General features: G+C 37.0%; 1 protein-coding gene and 1 pseudogene across 1 annotated transcript; both read right to left on the bottom strand.

Moving 5' to 3' along the window:
* Positions 1 to 2,889: 2,889 nt before the first annotated feature.
* LOC141429735 (uncharacterized) lies at positions 2,890 to 15,153 on the bottom strand. The gene is given in 13 exon segments (XM_074090219.1): positions 2,890 to 3,134; positions 3,965 to 4,123; positions 5,991 to 6,625; positions 6,807 to 6,938; positions 7,688 to 7,832; positions 8,531 to 8,670; positions 9,364 to 9,507; positions 10,037 to 10,184; positions 10,187 to 10,241; positions 10,585 to 11,246; positions 11,525 to 11,692; positions 14,485 to 14,527; positions 14,904 to 15,153. Coding segments are annotated over 13 exon segments (2,679 nt in total). The 5' UTR covers positions 14,943 to 15,153; the 3' UTR covers positions 2,890 to 2,925.
* A 1,308-nt stretch (positions 15,154 to 16,461) lies between these two features.
* LOC141429935 (G-protein coupled receptor moody-like) lies at positions 16,462 to 23,217 on the bottom strand (annotated as a pseudogene).
* Between the last annotated feature and the right edge of the window lie 6 nt (positions 23,218 to 23,223).

Genomic DNA, 23,223 nt, shown 5'->3' with positions numbered 1-23,223 from the left:
CAAGTGACTGTGTGAGCCCATCTCTGTGGGTGCATGCGACAGACGTGCCCAGCCCAGTCCCATTTCAGCTTAGCAGTTTCTTCTTACAAAGATATAAAAAAAGATTTGGATACTTTTCTTATTAGTTGAGCTACCTGCATACCAAGTTTTAAATTTATAGAAAAAATGGAAGTAGGTACCTTACCTAGAGGTTCAGCTTTATATTTACAAACAGACGGACAGAATGGACAATAAAGTAATCCTATGATGGTTCCGTTTTTTTTTTTTGAGGTACACACACACACACAAACATCACGCCTGTATTCCCAAATGGGGTAGGCAGAGCACACGAAACGTTACCGCTTCGGAGCCACTTTTAGCAATTTTAGATTTTAAGTTTGACAAAAACGGTACAATACGGTATTTGACTATTTTGTATATGTTTTATAAATTAAAACTACACAATGTCTGTTATCGAATATAAAAACATTTTTTAAGCTACCTTTACAAATAACAAAGTAGAAAGACACACTGGCATGTGACGTCACACGCCAGTACCGCCATACTTGCTGCATAGAGAAAAGCGTTTGAGAAAGAGACAGGTATATAGATTTTTCAAAAAATCACTAAATCCAATTTACAACCGATTTAAATTTTCAGGAGTTGTCAAATACCGTATAGTGACAGGTTGCTAGACTGAGGTACGGTACCCTAAAAAAAAAATAAGTAACGCTGATTTTGCATGAAATACATAATAATCTATGGGTATTATGTATTAACAGGAAATGGTTAGCATTCCTACTGAATTAGTGTGGGTAGGTAGATCTTAACAAAATGGGTGCCGCCTCCACTAAGCTTGGCCTCGCATTTGCGTAGGTAATAGCCTAAATCATATCGTCCAAATAAATAGGATCAATTGAGTGTGAGTTGATCTTCTGGCCTCATTCAATCTCTATTACCTTAGTACAGTTGAGTTCATAAACTTGTAAGCAAAAATTTGATCAAAAAATATCTGAACACGACTCTATTGTAAACGGCGTAGAAGCAAGTTCAGATATTTTTAACCGACTTCAAAAAAGGAGGAGGTTCTATGTTCCAATATTTGTATTTTTTTTTATGTATGTTCGCCGATTACTCAGTCAATGAGGGCTATCGCGAATGAATTCGCCGCTAGAGGCGCTAGTGTAGCGTGAGGTCTCCGAAATGTCAAATCTCATAGTTTTTGGGTGAGCTACGCGGGTTTATTTATAATAAGATTTTTTTTGTGAATATTTTGCATAACCTGGAATTAATTATGGCAATGAATGTCTGTGTTTTGAGACAGTTTTGTCTTTCGGAAACTTTTGTCCTCCCTTTTTTTCCGAACAAAACGGGACTAAGCAACACTGTGGTTGCTGGATATTTTTATGGTACGGTTTTAAGGTGTTTTAAATATGATTTTAATCTAAACTTTGTTTTAACGCCCGTAATAACAGACTCTGAAAGCCACACTTAAAAACCTCACGCAACAGTGCGCCATCTAGTGAGACAAAAAACGATAGCCCTCATTGTGGACCGATTTTCAAAATTCTTTTTTTATTCGAAAGGGTACTCTTCTGAGGTGGCCCCATAGTCTCTAAGTCAAGATCTGATGATGGGATCCTAGGGAAATCGAGGATAAACCTCAAATTTTATAGGCACACCTATGGCGATTTTGGAATTTTTAGCATTAAGATAAGCATTTACATTCAGAAAGTATCATTTGGTAAACTGGACCTGATGAAGAAGACCGTAGATGACCAATGGAACTCGTCAAAGCTACCTAAGTACTTACTTAATGCTCACTCGTCTATAAACAATCATGATTAACATACCTAGATAAGCGACTAAGAAGGTTTAAGTTAATGATTCTTTCGAACTGATCTGATGCTGAAGCCGGAAGGTAGGCAACGGATATTATTACTCACAAGTTTGTGAAGTCGTCTGCACCTTCCTATTTCTGATATTGAATGATGTCAGTGACACCTAGCTGTGGATGTAAAGTATTGGACGATTGGACTAATAAATAAATCAGGAAAACTCACGTCAGAATTTTAGACCTGTCTAGGTACAGTAGAGGAAACTGAATCACGTACCAGGGTTTTTGTAATAAATTTCACTGTGATTTTTTTGGCAAACCCTTGGGAGTGGCAAGCGTCCGGGTCCCGGCACACCTTTGTTAAATTAGGTTATTAGTGCTTTTACTTGCTCTCTCTCAAGACTGCTTTACATTCTGAAACATGGCCTGGTCACCCCTTTCGCTCTTTATAGCCTACTGAAGCCTAACTTTTCTTTTACAGATGTAGTACTCAAGACTTAGGGTCTACGCTAGCTGACGCGGTTTGCACAGAGTGGGTGGACGACTAATGAACAATAGTATGAGAACAAGGGTCACCGACATAGCCAAGCGAATGAGCTCGTTGAAGTGGCAATGGGCAGGCCATATAGCACGGAGAACAGATGGTCTTTGGGGCCGAAAGGTTCTCGAGTGGAGACCGCGGATCGGCAAGCGCAGCGTAGAACGTCCACCAACGAGATGGACGGATGGAAGTCACGGGTTCACGGTGGATGCAAGCCACTTCCAGCCGAGGCAACTGGAGGTCTATGGAGGCCTATACGTCCAACAGTGGACGTCCTATGGCTCATATGATGATGACCAGCGCTAACTGCACGCGTCGGGTGCGACGAATTACCTGCGCCCGCGCCAGCTAGCTTAGGCCCTCACATAGACGTACATAGGTTACCAGCTTTGTTATTTTGGATATCTATTACCATATTCTTAGTTCTTTTTTTCCGAACAACTTGTGCTTTATGTACACTCGGTCACTTATTCTTAGTGTTAATTCGTTCTTTATAAAGTACGCGAGTACTCATAATAATGAAACACCAGAATAAAATCACAATATTTTTATTACATCTAAGCATTGACTACACTGGGTACCGCCACTTATTAGACGGCGTTTCGGCGTGATAGAAGTTGCACTCTGTTTTATTGAGACACGCCTTGCCGTAGCGACAGGGCTTTGGGTGAGAGAAGTGACACACAGGGTTGACGCAATTCGGGTAGAATTTGCAGATGGCCGGGATCGACGAGGGCTGGATACTTTTGAAACTGGCTGATGGGACTACGTGGGATGCTGTTGATAAAAAAAATGTTTAAAAATTGCTGGAATGGAAGTTGTAAGTTTTAAGCAGGTACTTTTTGTGGCCGCTGTTTTTGCCAGTGCTCTGTTAATAAGGTACTTATTCTCTAACGCTATCGGTGATATACGCGTGAGTAAATAAAGTAGCTTTAATTTTCACAATTAAATCTTCAATGAACCGCAAAATTAAATTTGTAGTTGCTATCCTAGATAGCTTGTTGAAACTATTGGAGAATTACGTTTTCACAGCTCATAAATAATACGTCGATGAGAGTAAATTAACAGGCGAAATATCACTAGATGGCGTTAGAAATAAGAGGTGAAATCATGTGACATTATTAGAGCCAAGTGATGCTCACAACGACATTAGCATTAACTCATTCATGCTAGCTCTAGTATACAAGGTGTTCATTAAATAACTGAAAACCAGAAAGTAGTTTGCTCAGAATCGAGAGTAGATTCGATTACACCATGTTTTAAATCAGGTTGTGTTTGTGTTTTTAAAACCCTTTTTTATTGTGCCCAGTCTAAAAGTTACGACTGCAACAACTGTTCCGATAATTTGATACTGGCCGTTTTGCTGTCAATGTGTGATTTTCTTCTAAAAACATCAAAGCGCAACTGACAAAATACATATTATTATTATGAGCGTAGAGTTAGAAATTAGGTAGAATTACTGACTTAGAAAAACACACGAATATCTTTTAAAATAATGAAGATATTCAAAAATAAATGCAATCAACTAACTTAAAATGAAAAAATATTTTTGGGGTGTCTGAGGTTTTCAGTTATTTAACTAACACATTGAGTCAAAAGATACTCACCGATGGACGGCTGAGGCGGCGTGGCGTGTGCGTACACGCAGTTCCGCCTCGTGCAAGCGGCGGCGAACTTGCAGCGGGGATGAACGAACGCGCACGACGCGCCATAGCGGCACAGCGGGAACGCGCGGCAAGGGACTAGGGCGCGCTCTGCTTGCGTCACTGCACAATAGTAATGCATTTTTCTCAAAAATATCCGTAAAAGTTGACATTATTCTTTACATATCAGAAGGTGAAGTGTATAGTTTATGGTCAGCGAAAAATGAAAAAGTTAAAAAGGTTGCAGGCGCGCTAGCTCGACAATAATGAATTAGCGCGCCTGCAATCAGTCACAATTTTTTTTTTAAGTTTAAAAGGCCATGGAAATTTTGGCACAAGTCGTATTCAGCCAAGTCTAATGGCCGGTATCAGATATTTTGTTGGAACTCCGGATTTTTTCTATTGGGTCTGAAACAGCTTGTGGTGTTTTCGGTGGAAAAATATACCTGCAGTTTATTTTTAATGAAAAAAGGCGGGAAAGCACAAGAAAAATATTGGAATAAAATTAAATGTTATAATATATTTTGAGAAAAAGTTTATTCTATTTTAGAATTATTCACCATTTTTGAGAAAAGCTTTATATTAGTCTCGGCTGGAATAGCAATTGCTGGCTTCGTATTAGTTAAACGGACTCGCAAGCTCGTCCGTTTAATACTCATACTCAGCCAGCAATTGCCTACTTCCAGGCCACGACAATAATCTACTATAACCTCACCACCACAAAACAAACGAAGTGACGTCCTCTGTACGCCACAGGAAAACCGTATTGTCTAACATTTCTGATGCTCGCGATCACAATCAAATGACAGTTTTTGTATGCGAAAACTGTCATTTCGTCACTACTTTGAAAAAATCTCGTATCTCAAATCAATACGTCATCAAAATTGACCCTTAAATTAATGTACGTTAACTTCACTCAGAAAAATCATTCATTTTAAGGTACGCGCTTTTTCAAAGTAGCGACGATTTGATTGTGATCGCGAGTGCTACGTTACGCAATAAACCCTCGGGGTGTTACTTTTCGGAGGTCCATATCAATTAACTATATACAATAACTTTGCTCACCCGCGAGCTTAACACGTTCGGCCCCAGTGACATAATGACTGCTGTGGGATATGCGCTATGCCTAGCGCACTAGAGTAAGAGCTTAGTGGATCGCATTCGGCTGCGGCAACGTTCCGCTAAGCCCTTATACGCTATGCCAGCCTTTAGGAGGTACGAATTATTTTGACACGACATGCTTATCACTGGCATAGGAGTAAGAACTAAAAAGTCACAGACTTTGTGTCACTGGCACCGGGATGTATTACGTCTGTGACACGTATACGTGTCACTGGCATAGAAGTGACTGCTGTGGGGTATGCGTAGACATAGCGTAAGAGCTTAGTGTATCGTTGCCGGGGCCGAACGTGTTAAGATAATTATTGTTTTGTTTATGCAACCAATATGTCGCACATTGAGAACGAGACTGTCACTAAACAAAATGTGTCAACTTGCAAAATTAAATTATGTGTTAAAATTCTTTCAGTGTAATTTTGAGAGACGACAATTTTGTTTAGTGACAGTCTCGTTCTCAATGTACGATGTGTTCTTGCAGCTTGTCCACCTCCACACTGTAAAAACTCATACAAATCACAAAACCCAACTATCACCGCCACCACACAACACTACTGGCCAGAGTGAATACGCTGTTACTAAACAAGTGAGATACACCTTTGGCCACATCTGCACTTAACATCAGTTGAGATGGGGGCAGTCTAGGTTAGTTTTATGTAAAAAAAAGCATGGGTTTGTGTAATTATTATGTTCTTGCAATGTAGAGATAGAGGAGATAGATAAATTAGCATGTGCAAGACAGCTACTGGTCGACACATGCGTTTTCATGCTGACTCAACCATCACAAACACCACCCAAGACGCTAAAAAGTTGTAGTTCATTAATATGGATTTCTGATTACTGTCTAGTCTAGATTATACTTGAGTGTACTTACGTGACGGTACGGCATCGTATTTATGCGTGTTTGTAGTCGTCGTGACAGTGACATGGCTATCGCTGCCTACACTTTCCGTCCTCTCTCTTGTTTTTTCCTTTTTTTCTTTCTTTTCCACATCAAACACTATAGGTGACTTCTTTCTTTTTCTAATAGGGGGCGAAACATTAAGATTATCTTTCGTCTCATTTGTTTTTTCTACTTCAGCTGTTGTTTCTTGGCTTATAATTACTTGGGTGTCACTTTCTTCGCTAGTGTCACTTAGACGTTTCTTTTCAAGAGCTGTAGTTAAGTCTTTTAGACTATCTTTCGCTTTTTTCTTCTCATGCTTTGCTACTTCTTTGCTTTCCTCTATTGGTCCTGTATTGATCTCCTTTGGAGTTTCTTTTTCGCTACTTATTGGTATTTCTTTCTCGCTATCAGTTGGTTCTTTTTCAGTCTCTTTGACGACTTCCTTGTCAGCACTCGGTTTTGTTTTCAACACAGACGTTGTCAATTCTTTGCTTTTGACGTCATCATCAAGAAGGCCCTCTGTCAAAAGTTTCTTTGCTAGGAAAACGTTTGGATCGTATCCGTCCATGGTGACAATAAATTGCGTATCCTTTTGCTTATCCACTGTTGGGTTATGGATATTTCTGAAAATTGAAAAACAACAGTATATAAATAAATATTATTTTACATGTAGACAGGCCCAAATGGTCCAACTGTATCTATCTGTAATTAATTGTTTCAATTTCACATGAAAAATTGCCACTAGTGATTCTAATGATTGATCAAATATTAATTGGCGTTCAAGTGTACAGCCGTAAAACTTACAGAGTTTCTATAATAAGACTATCGTCTCGCCGACTGGACGTCCTCGGTTCCTTGCTTCTCGGCACATAGTCTGTGTTTATGATCTTCTTTGTTAAAATTGCTGGCGTATACTCTTCTTTTTCGTTTGTAGATCTGAAATTAAAATGAACATAGCTAAGTTTAGGCTAGGTATGCTTTAATAATAACATAGATATGGTGTTAAAAACCATTTATAATAATTTGAACCACATTAAGTAAGAAGTTGAGCTGGAAGAAGACAGTTTCATACAAGTTTTTTTTTAATGTTCGAATTTCAACTTTTTTCTACTTGAATCGTATAAGTAATCACTAATCAGTAGTTAGAGGCTGTTTCGCCACCCGTTGATTATTTTATTTGATGGATAAATGTGACGCCGTCTCCGTCCATTCGAACAAAACAAACAGAGACATTTATCCACACCTCACATTTATCCGTCAAATAAATTTAAACAATGGATGTTGAAACAGGGGGTTAATGTAGTTGTCACAGTGCACTGAGGAATGATGTAACAGTTTATTTAAATATTAGATACCTACTTATGGTAGAAAAAATCATTTCATGCATTACACAAGTAGATGTCAAAGTAAGCAAGGCCATCTGGGCTTCACAGAAAACTTACAAACCACTCATCTGACTTTAAAAATTCTCAGAATCGTAGTTATTGTGGTTGTATCGTCGTACGGACCAATGTGCAATAGAATTACATAATAACTTAAAGATAATAACATCTCTCTTGTTTTTCTATTGTTTTACACCCCGTCAATATGACTTTATTCCCGAAACAATTAGATTCAAATTGCTTTGACATTTTTTTTTAAATATTTGTATTGCGGGCCTCAGGCGGATATACAAAGAAACTAACCTGTCACGCTTCTCGTCGCCATCTAATGGAGCGGGTGTGTCCGCTTGCACCTGTATGACGATCTTTTGTGCGTCGACACAGCGCCGCATTGGCTTCACGAGCGCTCGCTTCACTTTAGCGGGCTCAGTTTCCACTTTAGGCGGGTCTGGAATTAAATTCAAGATTTCGTACTCGTACGTACTGACAAAAAAAACGAAATGTAACGGGAGATTAGAATCTGTGGCCGTATTGCCTAACGCCCGGTTACTGATCGCATTCAGCATCTCTATCTACCATCATCCTACACCACAGACAATAAGGCCTCAGGTCTATGTATCCACTGGAGTGTTAGGAATTAACGAGACAAAAAAAATTGGAGATTATGTCAGTTATATCCTGACTATTTGACGATCCAATCCATGAATGACGACAAGATGATTACAAAAATTAACCCTTTATAAGGCAGAGACGATTTAGCGACCACATGCATTGATTTGGAAATTCTACCTTATTCTTTTAGTAATAAGTTACAATATTCATTGTAATTATTGAAAATACTACTAGCTTTAAAAAGATCCTTTGCTAGGTATGTATTCGATAGCTGCTTTTGATTATGTGATAGTATGTTCCAGTAAATGGGGCCGTATAAAGGCTTAAGACGCTTCACGAAACAAAGTAAAGTTAATCATTTTGCATTGGAGCATGCGCATAAGAGAGGGTTGGAAAGAATAGCGCTTACGACGAGAAGATTTCACTATATACATCCTAAATTTTTGTCTAAATCTCTTAATGTCAGCATTTCTTGGACAATTCTGAGTGAAATAGCATAGGCATCTGAAGTAACAAATCGTTTTGTCTCAAAACTCACGTTAAGCAGACTCTTGTGTGCGTCGGCAACCGCTCGCAACAGCAGGCTGGATGCGGGCGTCGAGACGCGCGGCCGCGGCCGCACTCGCACCACGCTCGCGCACGCGCGTCCCGCTCCGCGTTCGAGCACTGACACCCTGGGAACAACCGAAAACTAAAGTTATAATCGATAGAATCGATACTTGTACTACTACTTATTGTATCGATAGGTACATAGGCGTGGTAGGTATGCACGCAGGACACACTTAGTGTATACATACATAGTGTATTAGGAGATAGACCTTCTTAATAGCGCTCATCTCATTTATTTTAATATTGTACCAAAAGCCTCTTTGTGTTAGCTTCGGCCTCTTGCCTTGCTCAAGTCATGCCGACCGCAATGCCTTTCAAATGACCGGGTCCCCATGGAACCATGATCGGAAATCCGCACCAACTTCATAATATATAAATAATAAATTACAGATAAACCTACATAATATAATTAACAAAGAAATATATTGAAAACTGTTCAGGTGGCGAAGCGGCGTGACCCCGTTGCGTCACCGTCTCTGACGTAGCATTCCCAGCGGCATAGTGGCTCGGAACCGACAAGAATCAATAATTCGCGAGGTCTTCTCGCTCACAATGCCATTGCGGCCATTGAAGATGTAAAAATCGAGTTACTAACTACTGCTAAGTGCTTTACTATCGTAGAAACTTGCCATAGACCTCAAAAGACAAGGGATATGTATCGTCGTCGTTCGTCGTCAGAGAGAGATAGAGAGAAAGGCTGGATGAAACTACAAGCGAAAAAATTACGCGTATTTCATACCCCATGGAAAAAAACTTACTTAGACGACATCCTCTTCGAGGTAAACTCTGCCTTTTCGGAACTGTCGTCAGATTGCGAGCTTTTTCGTTGTTTTTCTGGCGGCTCCTCCACGCGACTCCGAGCCGATTTTGGCGGTTTTTCCGGCTCTCTTTCTGGCGTAAACCTGAAATAATGCACCAAGAAGTTAGAGGAATTATTTCTTCTACTAGAAACATAGGGTAGCCCACAAGTGATCAAGTTACATGTAGTTATGTCAAAATAGCAGGAGCATGAATGTTCCGTTGAAAACATTTCTAATGTAATTAATCATAAATCTTTGAAATTGTCTTTGTTTTGCACTGAACGAAGCTTTTTGAGTAGAATAGACTAGCGCATGGAAGCGTGTGGGAGGTAAGTGAAGGCGATCTCCCTTCCACTTTCCTTTAGGCCACTCTTTCTTTCAATAAACAAATACAATTTCGTGCATGAACGAGCCGAAACTGTTAACGAATTATGCATTTTAGAGCATGGTCTAAAATAAACAAGTAAAAAAAAACTGTATAAGTATAGATATGATCGCTTATACCATCAGATGATATGCTTACTCTGCAGCAACCTTTTAATGAAAACAATTATAATAATGATATGTTTGAAGTAAATAAATATAGTCAAGTGCACTCTCCTTACTACCTTAAGCATGTCTAATTAACAACCTTTCGGGACTCTCTGCCTTTTTTGCCTTTTCCACTGTTTTGTCTTCTTTAGCGCCAAGTCTCTCTCTAACTGGTCTTTTGGGTAGTTTCAGCTCAATTTGAGGGAGGGTTTCTACCTCTTTGGGGGTTTCTTTAGGTTTCGGGGGGAGGGAGATTTGCGAGAGGTAATAGGAGGAGTGGATGGTGGTGCAGCTTGGCTTATTTCCTGTAAAATATTGAGATGAGAATGTTACAAAAACAGTTAGCAGAAAACATGTTTTTAAGATTGCAATAGAAGTGTAAATTTATAGAAGTTAAATTTAAATAATTAGATACTTAGGGGCTGTTTCAACATCCATTGATTAGTGTTAACTGGCGGTTAGGTGTGATGCCGTCTCTATTTGTTTTGTTCGAATAGACGGAGACGGCATCACATTTAAACGTCGGTTAACGCTAACCAAGGAATGGTACAACAGCCCCTTAGGGTATTAAAACAAAAATGTGATGATTTTTAATTGGAAAGGATACATATATAAATAAGAAGTATTTTTGTACTGAAACCTCAGTACCTGATAGACATCTTCAGCAAAATCATTCATCAACTCCTCAGCCTCTGTCCTAATTGTCAAAAAGTCTTCATCCTCTGACATAGAGTCCAGTTGTTCTGCGAGTTTCTGTTTCAACCCCTGAATTTTAGCTTCAATTTCATTCATTTCCTTTATTTGTTCATCCCTAGGGGCTGCAGAAGCAGAAGTTACTTCATTAACTTCAGGATCACTCACTGTGACAATATTCTCCTGGCTAGACTGTGATGGTTCAGGTTGACTGGCAATAGTTGCAGGATCTATGATAGGTAGTATTGGTCGCTTTAATTCTTGGATAGATGGCTTGTCTTCAGAAATTTTCGCATCAATTTTATGTGTATCAAGATTGATACCATGGTTTTTCAAAATCTGTCCCGCAAACACATCCGTTATAGAAGGCTCTGATTCTTTCTCCATGTTCATTAATAATGGGGGTATATTTGGTCTGATCATCTCGTGTTTTTTACTTTTTTTCTTGCTCTTATGGACTTTCTTTGTCTCTTTCTTTTTGTGTATTTTGTCTTTATCTTTCTTTTTCGACTTCTTTGAGCTTTCACTTTTCTTCAGCCTATCTTTGTCCTTCTTTACTTTCTGTTTCTTTTCTTTTGTTGAAGAACTCTCCTTTACTTTTTCAACCTCTACTGGTTCTGTAAAATGAAACACAATCATTTTTAGTCTACCATAATTAAAATACATATTTGATAATTATTACAAATATTTTAAAGGGAAAAATTTAAGGAAGGAGAGGTAAACATAGAATGAGATTGAATTATTTCAACTAATATAAGGATAATATGGGATTATATTATTATTAGCAAGAAGTCAAAAGGCTGCGAAATTAAGTGTAAACTGTGTAGTGCGAGTTACTAAAGGGAATCTTGACTATTATTTGCATTATTTTAAGTATAAATTACTCTCAACTTACTTAATGGTGCAGTGACGGTAACCTCTTGCAACTTCTTTAGCACCTGATGCAGCCAGTTCACAAACAATTCTGTATTATCTCCGAGAAACAACTGCAGGTCATCCTCCATCTGCGCCCTGGTCCGCTTGTTAGCTACCATCACCATCACATAGTCTGGTAGCTCATCATCTTCAAGACAATAGAATCTGTGTTACTCGTACACAAAAAAATAAGAAAGATACTGTCAGGGATTGTGCAAATCTACAATACTAGCATTGTAGCATTGGATAATTCCACATATCTGATCAGTTTAGTAATTACCAATTCATAGTCTATATTCTTTTAATTAACATTAAGTGCAGATATGCAGTATCTAATTATGGTTAGTGATCATTATCAACATGCACTTTTTGTAGCAAAGTATGGTTGACAAAAAAAAACAAATACACAAGTATTTTAAACTTATATATTTCACAAATTATGCGATTTATATACATATTTATAATCATTTACCCAAATTATACTGAATAAACGACTCAAATTTGTCCAATAGATTTGGCTGTCAGCAGTTCACGTTTTAAAAATATATTAGAGCGAAAAAGTTTTTGTACCGTAAAGAGTTCTCTATCTAGAGCGGTGATTCTTAACTGGTGGTTCACGGACCACTGGTGGTCCCTGGAAGAACTCGAAGTGGTCCGCGAAGCCATCAACAACGAATTTGCAAAACGACGCGCCAGTCAAGTAGCGGTCGCAACCATTCATTCATTTACAATTTTACTTTTACCGTGTATTACCTTCAAACAGTTGGTGGTACATGGCAAGACAGAAATTTTGTCAAATGGTCCCTCCTAACTAAAGGTTAAGAACTGCTGATCTAGAGGTGTAATCCTAAGAAGGTAAGTATTTATTTTATAGGTAAGAACAAAAAGTGAATATTCACATGTATTTGTTTTTTCTGCCAACCATACCCTTTGCTATGAAAAGTGCATGTTGATAACGATCACTACTTATGGTAGATAAGCAGTTTTGCACTATCCCCAACAATATGATTGAATTATCTTTATGTAGAACTGGTGCAATAAGTTTTTCAAGGTGCAGAAAACTAGTATCTATTACCATTATCTTCTATTCAGGGTATCGGAATGTACTGAGAAAGAACACCAGCTAAATATGTTCAAAAAAGGAAGCCAACCGGTGGCTTGGAAGCCACATACAGCTTCTCGATGTGTAAAGTTGGGGCTCTCCAGTCTTATTAATAGGGATGACGACTGGGTTAAATATATATCATTCTATTTTCTGACAGTTAGATTATGGAAAAATATGGGACTCATATTGTTTATCAAATTATTAAACATCAACAAAAGTATAGAATCTATACCTCCTATAGATCATCAAACTTCTGGAGTGGGGGCTTGTGATGCCACTATTAGGTAAAAATCGTACAATACGTATAGTGACTTCACTCGAAACTTCTAAGCAATTCATTCAATTCATTTTTTGTTTGTCAATCAAAAGAAAAATATGTGCACAATATTTTTAAATTATCTAACTGACGGACTAAACAGTTTTTTAGTCGTCTAGCCTATTATATTGGTATACTTAGCTAAACCCTTAACACATTCATGACTACATATTGCTACGTTTTTTAATGGAAACCACCCTTAAAACTGAATCCCAACAGTTGGATTCTGAGGCAAGAGTCATTCAATTTGATATCAAAAACAAAAGGCATCTGGTACAACACAATACAGAACAAAATTTTCAGGGTGCCCTGGTTCGATTGTGCCAGCCTCCCCAGGGATTTACTTGTGTGGGCGTTTCGAGTGTGGTCAGGACATGTTCCATTGAATCAATTTTTTAATATGATGAAAGTAGTTCAATCCCCCATGTGCACAGATTGAAATAAGATTGAGGACATATTTTGGTGGAGTGTGTATTGACTAAGGGTATTCGCTAGAGGTATTTGAGTGATTTGGACTTGTTCAATGGTCCAGTGAATATTATTTTGAGTTGTCCGGTATCAGATGATGCAGTAAGAAGTTACAGGTTCATCAAGCACTCCTTTGCAGCCAGATAATCTGGACATTACAATAGGAGTGATGAATGTGGACATCGGGTCTTTCAATGAGGCTGGCATAGTCAAAAAAAATATAAAAAAAAACAGTTGGATTCTTCTAGGCACTGTGATGTGTTAAAGATGGTTATTAATTAATGAATAATTAAATGATTTATTTGTTTAACATAGGTAAGGTAAGTTACAGAGATCGATCTCGATTTAAGGCTGCAAGTGGATGTTAAAATTTAAGGGATTGCCTTTAGGTGTACAATATTTGTTTATTTATAGGTAACAATAATACAGGTGCAATGGATACATTATCCATCATCACCCTAGTGAAAGGGTACCAAGTCCACAACACATTCAGAACTTGATAATCAGGTTCTGTTTGTCGGCAGTTTTTCCTATAATGCAGAAAAATGCTGCTACCAACTGATTACGAGCACAGTGCTTAGCAATATGTGGTCACGAATTTATTAATCAATTATTATTATCATTATTTTTCTATTTTTTTTTGAGGCTTAAGTGCACCTGCGTGACTATGCCAGCCTCATTGAAAGACTCAAACCCAATTAAATTAAATCCAACATTTTAATTAATGCTCTACAGCTATTTAATAGCTAGCAAATTTTGTTGATTGCAACTTTTGGCTCTTCTGTCTCAGATAGTTGTCGACCTGATGTTTAGAATCTTGCATAATGCATATTATAATAAACAACTGACATGGTGTTGTAAAAAGAGGAAGGATTTTGATGACAAGATTCTGAGTAGGATTCACAGTAGTCAACTTTGACATCAAAGTAGCAAAAAATGGAACAGTCCTAAATAGTATGTAAGGTTGTATAAGTTATTGATTGGCAATAAGTATACTTAATCCTTTTTATGCATACAAGCTCCATATGAATTCGTAATTCTTAGCACTTACCAACGTAACAGCCTAGTTCCGTGAGTTTGGCCTTGATAGCAGACTGAAAGAAACACAGAAAACATACAGATACACAACAGATACTTTATGTGACTGAATAAATTATAATATGGATTCAAATATTTAAATGACGTGGAAAGCTGGGCTATTTGACTGTTATATATATTTATTATATATTATATATAGTTATTATCAGTAGTTTATGTTTAACGATAACGTAATTTATACAACTGTCGTCAATATTGTGTCTTATTTTATTTCGTATGGTGTGAATATGGACAACTATTGACAACTGAATACCATGCTAATATCTTTTTGCCCCTTCTAGCTTGTTACTTTGGTCTCATCATAACTAGAATCTATAGTACACCCAATTTAGACCCAATGAATGAAAAAAATAAGTAAACCCTCATTTTTACCCGCATCTTCTGGCCTATCTCGCTGCCGACGACGTCCATTTTCGGTGTGGTATTTTAACAGCACTTTACACTCTAAATAGTCTTTCACAAACTGACATACTACTGGCTAAATATATCGTTCAGCTAAAACACATTAAGAAATCACTTTCACTAAACAAATTTATTACTTAAGTACGTACGAAATGTCTTTTCATTTGCTCAAAGCTTTGTATTTCCATTTCCATCCATTGCACGGATGTATATTGTGTCACTTCACTTCATTACTGTCAGTTGCAGGGTAACCAACTACAATTTTTTTTACCCCTAGAACTCAAGTTAAAACCCCCTAAAACTAAACAATTTTTTGGAAGAAACCCAAACCTATATATAAAAATATAAAACAAATTATGTCTCCATTTCTTTAATCAGTTTGATTTTGCAAACACAAGACTCAGTCACTCAACAGACACGCCACAGACCCAAAAATCAAAATATAGCGTGAAAGCCGTAAAAGATTGTTCAACCGCGTTACAAATCACAGTATCGTAAATCGGAACTTTTGGTCGAGTGTTTCTTTCTCAGTCGCACTTACGAGTTCAAGCAATAGAGAATGGGATACACTGCGGTATCAAGAACATTCCATTTTCAGTAATAATTTAGTTTCCTATAATCACAAACATGGTATGGAAAAATCCCTAAATACCCCTAAAAATATTAAGCCTCAAAAATCCCATGCTCCTTATTTGTCCCCTAAATTTAGGGGTAAAACCCCTAAGTTGGCACCACTGGCATTTTCTGTCATTATAAATTGGTCGCCACATTGGAACGTTCCATTTTAAATGGAATATAAAGGGACAGACTGTAGTATTTTAGGCTTTATAACAATATTTAAAACTATTGGTTTTCAATAACTTGTTATGTTTTGTATCTTTCTTTTGAATAGAAGATTTATAGATAAGGCAAAACTTTAAATAAAATTGTTTAATATTTATTCAGTACGCGTAAATAGGAACGTAAAGTTAAAGGTATGTTCGTTTAGAAATATAAAAAAAATGTTACCTACCTACAAAGCCTCTACCGACTGAGAAGTCGCAGTTTAAATCATTTTTCCGAGCTAAAGTGAGATAGCCGATATTATTTTTCTATCCTGCTTTTCCATGTCGTTTCCGGTAAAACTTGGGTAAAACCATCCGCAATGTGCCAAACAAAACTTTCCAAAATTGCGGAATATTTCATAACAGGAAAATATTTATACTTACTTATCTTGCGACTTCAATGTCAATCTGGAGAGATTTCGTCCAAACTGTTTTTGCGTGAAGGATTAACTAACAAGTCACGCAATAAACGGAGCGAACATGAAAGGCGAGCGAAGTGTCTCTGTTTCAGCTTAGTCAAAAATATTTCCGTATGTACCTTAGTTTAGGTATCGGAAATTAGGTAGGTACGAACGACGACGGGCGAAGCTTAGCTATGGCAGTGCTATGGCACTTACCGTGCTAAGTGGAACAAGGGAAATTTTAGGTAAGTATCTACTTATGTTAATAAAACTAAATAAATTCAACTCGAAGTCTTTATTTTTCTTTATTTATATAAAAATTTGTCCATGGTTTAAATTAAACAGTAACACTAGCTAAAATATAAAATAATAAATAGTGCAGTATTATTCGAATACCTACCTACATTTTATTATGATTGTCAATTTATTTAAAATTGTTTTCTTATCATTAATATGGCATTTAATTTATAACAATTTATTTTTAACAAAACAAAGCGTTAAAACTCTTTTACTATGGTTAAACTTACCAACAGACCTAATAAATTTCAACTTCAGACAAGTAAAAACATATTCCATCGTATCAGGTCATCCTTTTCTAAAATACTGTTTTTTTCTATTAAGTATTCTGAATAAAAATATTATTATGGTTTCGACAATCTTATTTTTTTACGACTACCTACTTTCTATTCCATTATTGTTTCATTAGTATGAAACACAGACAAGTTTAACATGCATTTAGGTAACAAAATACCTATACAAACTGTGATTATTTTTAACACTTACTAAATTTGCCCAAACGGGGGTACAATCGGCACAAAAAATACGTAAAATAACCACACCTATTTTTGTATGGTTTAAAAATAAGCAAGATAGAAATCCATGAAAGCACAGGAAAGTAACAAGAAACAATAGTAAATTTGAGTTAAGTTAACACTGATTTGGAATAATAAGGGAATAATGTACCCCAACTTCTTATTAAGATTGTCAGCAGCAGTACCCATTGTGGCTAAAATAATTGAGAACTACTTTTCCGACTAGTTGATGGTTTAAAAAATTATGCGAAAAGAGAATGTTTGCGAAACAATACTTACTTTAAGACGATGTCGAAAACGACTAGGCGACTCCTTTTGTTGCCAACTGTACCTACTAGGTATAGTTAAAATCTCGATTTATGTGTTATTTAACGATTAAATAGTGACTGGAAGATAAGTAGAAAACGTAAGTGATCTTTAGGATCGTAGTGTGCTGCAAATTACATAAAATCTGGCAAATATTGTATCCTATTGGACTAGAAGTTATTTAATTATATGAAGGTCTATTTTACTTTAGATTGTGTTTACAGACTTGATAAAATATTTTTAACTTAATAAAACGTCCAGTGTTTATTTACAGGATGTGTTTAGTATCGAATTGCTGGTACCTAAGTTATTTCTAAATACAACCTCTAAATATTACACTGACAAAAATTACACCCCTGTTTATCTTTGGTCGCAAAAGTATGTTTGGAATGTGTCCTTAAAAATAAATAAATAGAATATAAAACAGATCTCTCCAGGTTTCCAAGGAATGTTTCACAATACAATGTTTTAGACTATCGTCATAGTAAAAGAGGACAAGTAGGCTCACTACGAACAAAAGTACATCGCGTGTGTTGTCGTGTCGTGGTTCGTCGCCAGTACGCAAGCACACACTGATAATTCAAGGAGGATTAAGTTTTCTTTAGTCAAGGCAAGAGATGATCACCTTTTACGTTCGCGTACCTACTCGTACTTACGTATTTTTGTATTAGGTATTATTTATTTATTAATTTATTTATTCCAACAAAAAATACAGCATTACAGTAAACACCGATGCGCTGTAAAATTCAAATTATACAAACAAAAAGACATAAACAACATTAAAAAAAACTAGTACTAATAAAATACATTAAAAAGGTATAGTTGTAAATTAGTCGTATAAAAGTGTAGTGTAATAGTTTCGTGCAAGGACACATAAAAAATAATAGATACCTATCTACCTATAAACGGCATAGAATGTCTGGTCAGACATTAGACAAGTTTTAAGTTAATTTTTGTATTAAAATTATTTGCCGGAAGGTAATTAATCTAAAATAGACGTCGACAACCCTAAGCGTCTGCGCTGGAGTAGGCAGTTAAGTCTCCTAAAGGGTCGGAGTGGACCTACTTGTTCTCTTTTACTATGCTATCGTAGTTATTACTAATTTTATAATTTTAATTCGGGTTTTGTTGCGCGTACCTCTTTCGCGTGCGTCGTCTCGTGATCATGGCGAATGCAACTGTGCCGAAATATCGAGCTTCTTTAAAATCAAGGTACGCGGAAAAAAAACCGAATTTAAATCATAAAATTATGTTTCACAATACCACAATTCAACTAATTAGGTACCTAACTGAAGACACTAAAGTTTTTAAGTTGAATTCATGGTACAAATATTTTAAATTAAATAACACTACAGAATTAAAACAATTATTTACAAAACATTAAAACTATTTCACAAATTGTCGACTCGTCGTTCGCTAGCAGGACGGACACTATTTAAGAGATTTTAGCCTATTTTTATATAAAACAAATGTAATGACACAAAACAATAAAAAAAATAAAAAATATATAGACTTTAAATCGATCGCATCCTTAATTCTATGAATACTTATGTCTGGCGGAATCTCAGTGAGTGATTATTAAAACTACATTTGCCATCGTTAAAAATAGTAAAAAATGCATCGAAACTTATTTAAAATGTGTAAAACACCTTAATGCTTAATTTGGCAAACAAAAGCGTGCTAAAAAAGCTTATAAATACTCTTTGGAATTTTATTTGCGTTTAGCGCCCTCTAGCGAGCGACGAGTTATACATTAGTCGTTCTGTCACATCCTTGTCCGTAGCTGCCTAGTTGAAACCTTGTGATTTTTGGTACTGGACTGGTCGTTGGTCCAAGTTTCAGAGATGGTTTGTACGGGCTCGTGGTTTTTAGAGAGCTGGAGTCCGTTCTTTGTGCGCTGGAGTCGGGAGGCCCCCGGGGGTCTACCGGGGCCCCGAGGGGGTCGCAGATGCCCTGGGGTCGACCCTGGACTCCCCCAGTGACACTTGGCTGAGCGCCGTTCGTGTGTTGCTGTAGCTGTATCCGTGACGCTCGTTCCATTTCTCTAAAAAGAATGCGGGACTAGTTACTTGTCGTTTGGTCGAGTTTACAGAGTAAATTGTAAGTAATTTATGTTATATTTGTTGTGTGACTTGGTCGTTTGTGTGTTGTTACGAGTAGTTAAATATTAATTAATAGGTAATAGTTAAGTAGGTATCTATTGAATTACGACCGACATATTTAATTCAACTATAGACAACCACATTAGCATAAACAGTACCATTTTCCTGTTATTTGTGATCTGTTTAATTGAATTTTAAATTAACTAGTATCAAAAGTGAAAAAGTTAGGTTAGGTAGGTACTCTAAGGGGCTGTTTCAGATCCATTGATTAGCGTTAACGACGTTAAATGTGATGCCGTCTCCGTCTATTCGAACAAAACAAATAGAGAAGGCATTACACCTAACCGCCAGTTAACACTAATCAAGAATGGTGAAACAGCCCTAAAACTGAACTCAATGGGCTTTAATAACGTAATAGTCAAGTACCTACTTACAGACATTGAGATAGTTAAAGTACCTACTTACTTAAAATAAAAAAATACAATAAGTATATCCTTTATCTATCATTTTGTTTATGTCATATTTAGTAGCCCTTTCAGATTTCATACTTACCAAAACGGGGATGTAGAAATTCATAAATAATTATTCTCTCACAAACGCAATTCATGCAATTCATTCAATTGGTAAAGAAAGATTGATAGACAGGTCTTATAATAAGAAAGGTCTGAAAATATAATTCTTTGCACGTTCATCAATCGAACAATTGAATCATATTGAAGTCATACCATGCTTAGCATATCAGGAGAGGTTTTCAATTCAATATTGTTTTGTTTTTATTGTTCCGTGTGGAGAAAGGTTTCAAGTGAGGTGTGTCATAGAAGTCAGACAATCAAACATGCGTGAATAAATATTGATCATGTCAATGGTGTGTTGATGACGAGACGCGACATACAGTGAGAACATCGGCGGCGTATCAGTCATCATGATTATTTAAACTTTCGTATGTCGGATTAGCCACTGACTATCGGAACATTTGAATCCTGACCCATTGTAGAACGTACAGTCGAGGGCAGGGAGGGAGGTGTTAGATGTGTATGCATTGACCTTTCGCTTTTTTTTGGGGGGTTGAATCACATTATGGGCCAAATTTTATTTAGTTGTTTTAAAATTTTATATGAGGTGCTATTAAAGGAGATGGGGTGTGCACTCGGGAAAAATCCGTTATGGACGACTAGGATGGGAGGTGACCTTACGGTTAGTGGCATAAAGGTGTATTCATTTTGTAATAATTACCTACTTAATTTTTTCTTGTGAGAGGCAATACGACACCGTGACATTTTCCGTGAATTGGTTCCATAGTGGGTCAAGAGTTAGTTGGTTCGATAGTATATATTTATTGATGTGGTCTTTGCTTCGTCAAATAGTGAGAAATAGTGAATGTACTTTCATTGAAATATCGCGGACTTCTTACTGAAGATGGCAGTTTGTAGCAGAAGATTTCCAGAGACTATTCAGTAGACTTATTTGTAACCGGTTCGGCAGGGACACACTTAGCAAAGTTTCAAATCGTAGTTATGATACCGTCATATAAAAATATCTGTACTTAAGTCTTTTCTTCCACATAAAAATAGTCTCTAGTATAGGTACAAATGATGATACCTTCAAGTTCTAATATAGGAGGCCAATGCGGAGGTGCGCTCTGTTTTCCTGGATGGTGCGCATGCGACGGGCGTAGAGGGATACGCACCGCTCGTGAGCCCGGCCAGGCGGGATAGAGGGCAGCAGAGAGCCGCCGCGTACGCAGCGCGGTACTGCGCGTTCATTATAACGTATATGATTGGGTTCACGCAAGCGCTCGCGTAGAGTAGGAGGTAACCGGCGATATGGAATACTGGAATGAGAAGGAGTTAGAAATTAGTGATGGTATAGCGCAGTAAATAAAATAATAATACAAGCATTTTTGCAGAGAGTATTTTTTGTTGACTGTACTTGCAAACTACGCAGTTTGTCATATAAGTATCTACCTACAGTAGTTTAGTTCGGTACTAGGTATTCATACCAAAGTACCAAATTTAAAGCCAGTCCAATAAATGAAGTGATTGAAATTCGATTTGCTAGATTTGACCAAAATAAATTACCTAAAAGTTTGCAAAAGTGTCATACATATTTTTTTTTTATTTATTGGCATTTGGCCAGCAGCAGGACACAAATATATAAAAAAAAACTATTAAAGTGTTTATCAACTCACTTGGATATTGCACGTGATTGTCAGCAACTTTCGCGATGGTGATCGGCAGATAACACACCAAGAACGACAGAAAGATGGCCAGCACCATTTTGGTGATCCGCCACTCGTTTCGTCGCGCTTTGGTCTCCCGGTTGTCTTTGATTGTGGACCGCTTTTCCGAGTTCAGGGTTCCGGGCTGGTGTGCTGGGATCGTTGGTGCTCTCGCATCCTCTGTTCAGAACTGAAAGAGAGACATTAATGAAACTCCAAAATACTTTTGCTTGCGGTACTCGTAGACTTAATAATGATTAATATTTTAGTGGTACCTACTATTAAATTAAACTTCCTTTTCAGGACGTCAAAATGTTGAAGGAAACACGCGAAAGTTGTACTATTAAATTTTAATGTCTTTCACGGTTTCGCCCTTTTAGTGTCTAACTACGAATACGAAAGGAATAAACAAGATACATGTCTGTCGGAATTACTGATCGTAATGACTTTTATCCCTTAACTTTCCGAAGAAGCTAACTTTGAAAGTTGGAAAGGAGAAAGTTGTTATCTATGTATTTCTTCAAAAGGGACTTACGTGGTAGGGATGGCGACTCTTTCCAGAAAAGATCGATTCTCGAGGCCTGAAAAATCGATTCACAAAATAATCGAAGTCAGAAAATCTCTTTTCATGATTTGCTTTTCTAGCGCGAATTTTCAATATGTAAATCCACTTATGTTAAAAATCGATTTTTTCCGTTTAAAAATGGATTCTTCGATTAATCGATCTCAGATCGCCATCCCTACTTGTTGGTGCCCGTTCAGGTTAATCACTACTAGCCCTGATTGAAAAATAAATAAAAGAAACATTTATTCTGCAAGAAAACCGGAAAATGCTCTTTTACATGTCCTTTTTATACTACCAGCGGTTTCGAAGAGACCATGAAGAAGAAATGAAAAAATGCGCTGCAAGAGACTTGGCACAAAGTAGTTAGTATAACTTAGTTACCTGTGTACTACCCAGAAGATTCTAGCATAGCATAGAAGAATGAGGAGCGCAGGCACTATGAAAGCGATTACAAAGAGAGCAGTCTTCGCGGTGCGACCGTTGTCATCCGGCACGATGGAACAAGTGCCTAGTTCAGTGTCGTATGCGAATTTACCTGAAAAATAAAGTTTTTTATTATTAAAATATTTGTTGAAAGTAAAATCATATCTGTTCCATAGTCTTTCACAGAACTTTTACATAGAAGAGATCTATTAATTATTAGATTCCAGGAAATAACCGCGCATTTCTTTCCTTCGACGTTCTGGCTATACTTCATTAATTGGCATGAGCAGACTAAAATCTTATCAATGTGAAATCGTTAAAATGGAGCAATTTCCAAGATTATAAAATTCTGAATCGATAGATAATTTTAAGTACTTAACTAGTAAGAAGAAAGCTCATTTTTTGATATTTTTTCTATTCATAAGAGAACAAGACAGGAAGATTACGTCAATAATTTTTAACGAACTTTAAACAGAATTAGGACAGAATTATCTGCTTTGATTGCTGATTCAAAAGTCTACTTAAAAGGATAAGACAAATCGTTGCTGTAGCGTGCTAAAACAAGACAGAGTTCTTAAATATTGCAGTTTTCTTGATCTTACCCCATTTCCCATGAGCGTCGGAAATCTGCATTCCGTA

This window comes from Choristoneura fumiferana, chromosome 7 (genome assembly GCF_025370935.1).
Source record: "Choristoneura fumiferana chromosome 7, NRCan_CFum_1, whole genome shotgun sequence".
Lineage (NCBI taxonomy): Eukaryota > Metazoa > Arthropoda > Insecta > Lepidoptera > Tortricidae > Choristoneura > Choristoneura fumiferana.
Note: the sequence above shows the minus strand (reverse complement) of the source record. Positions and strands in the feature narration are given on the sequence as shown.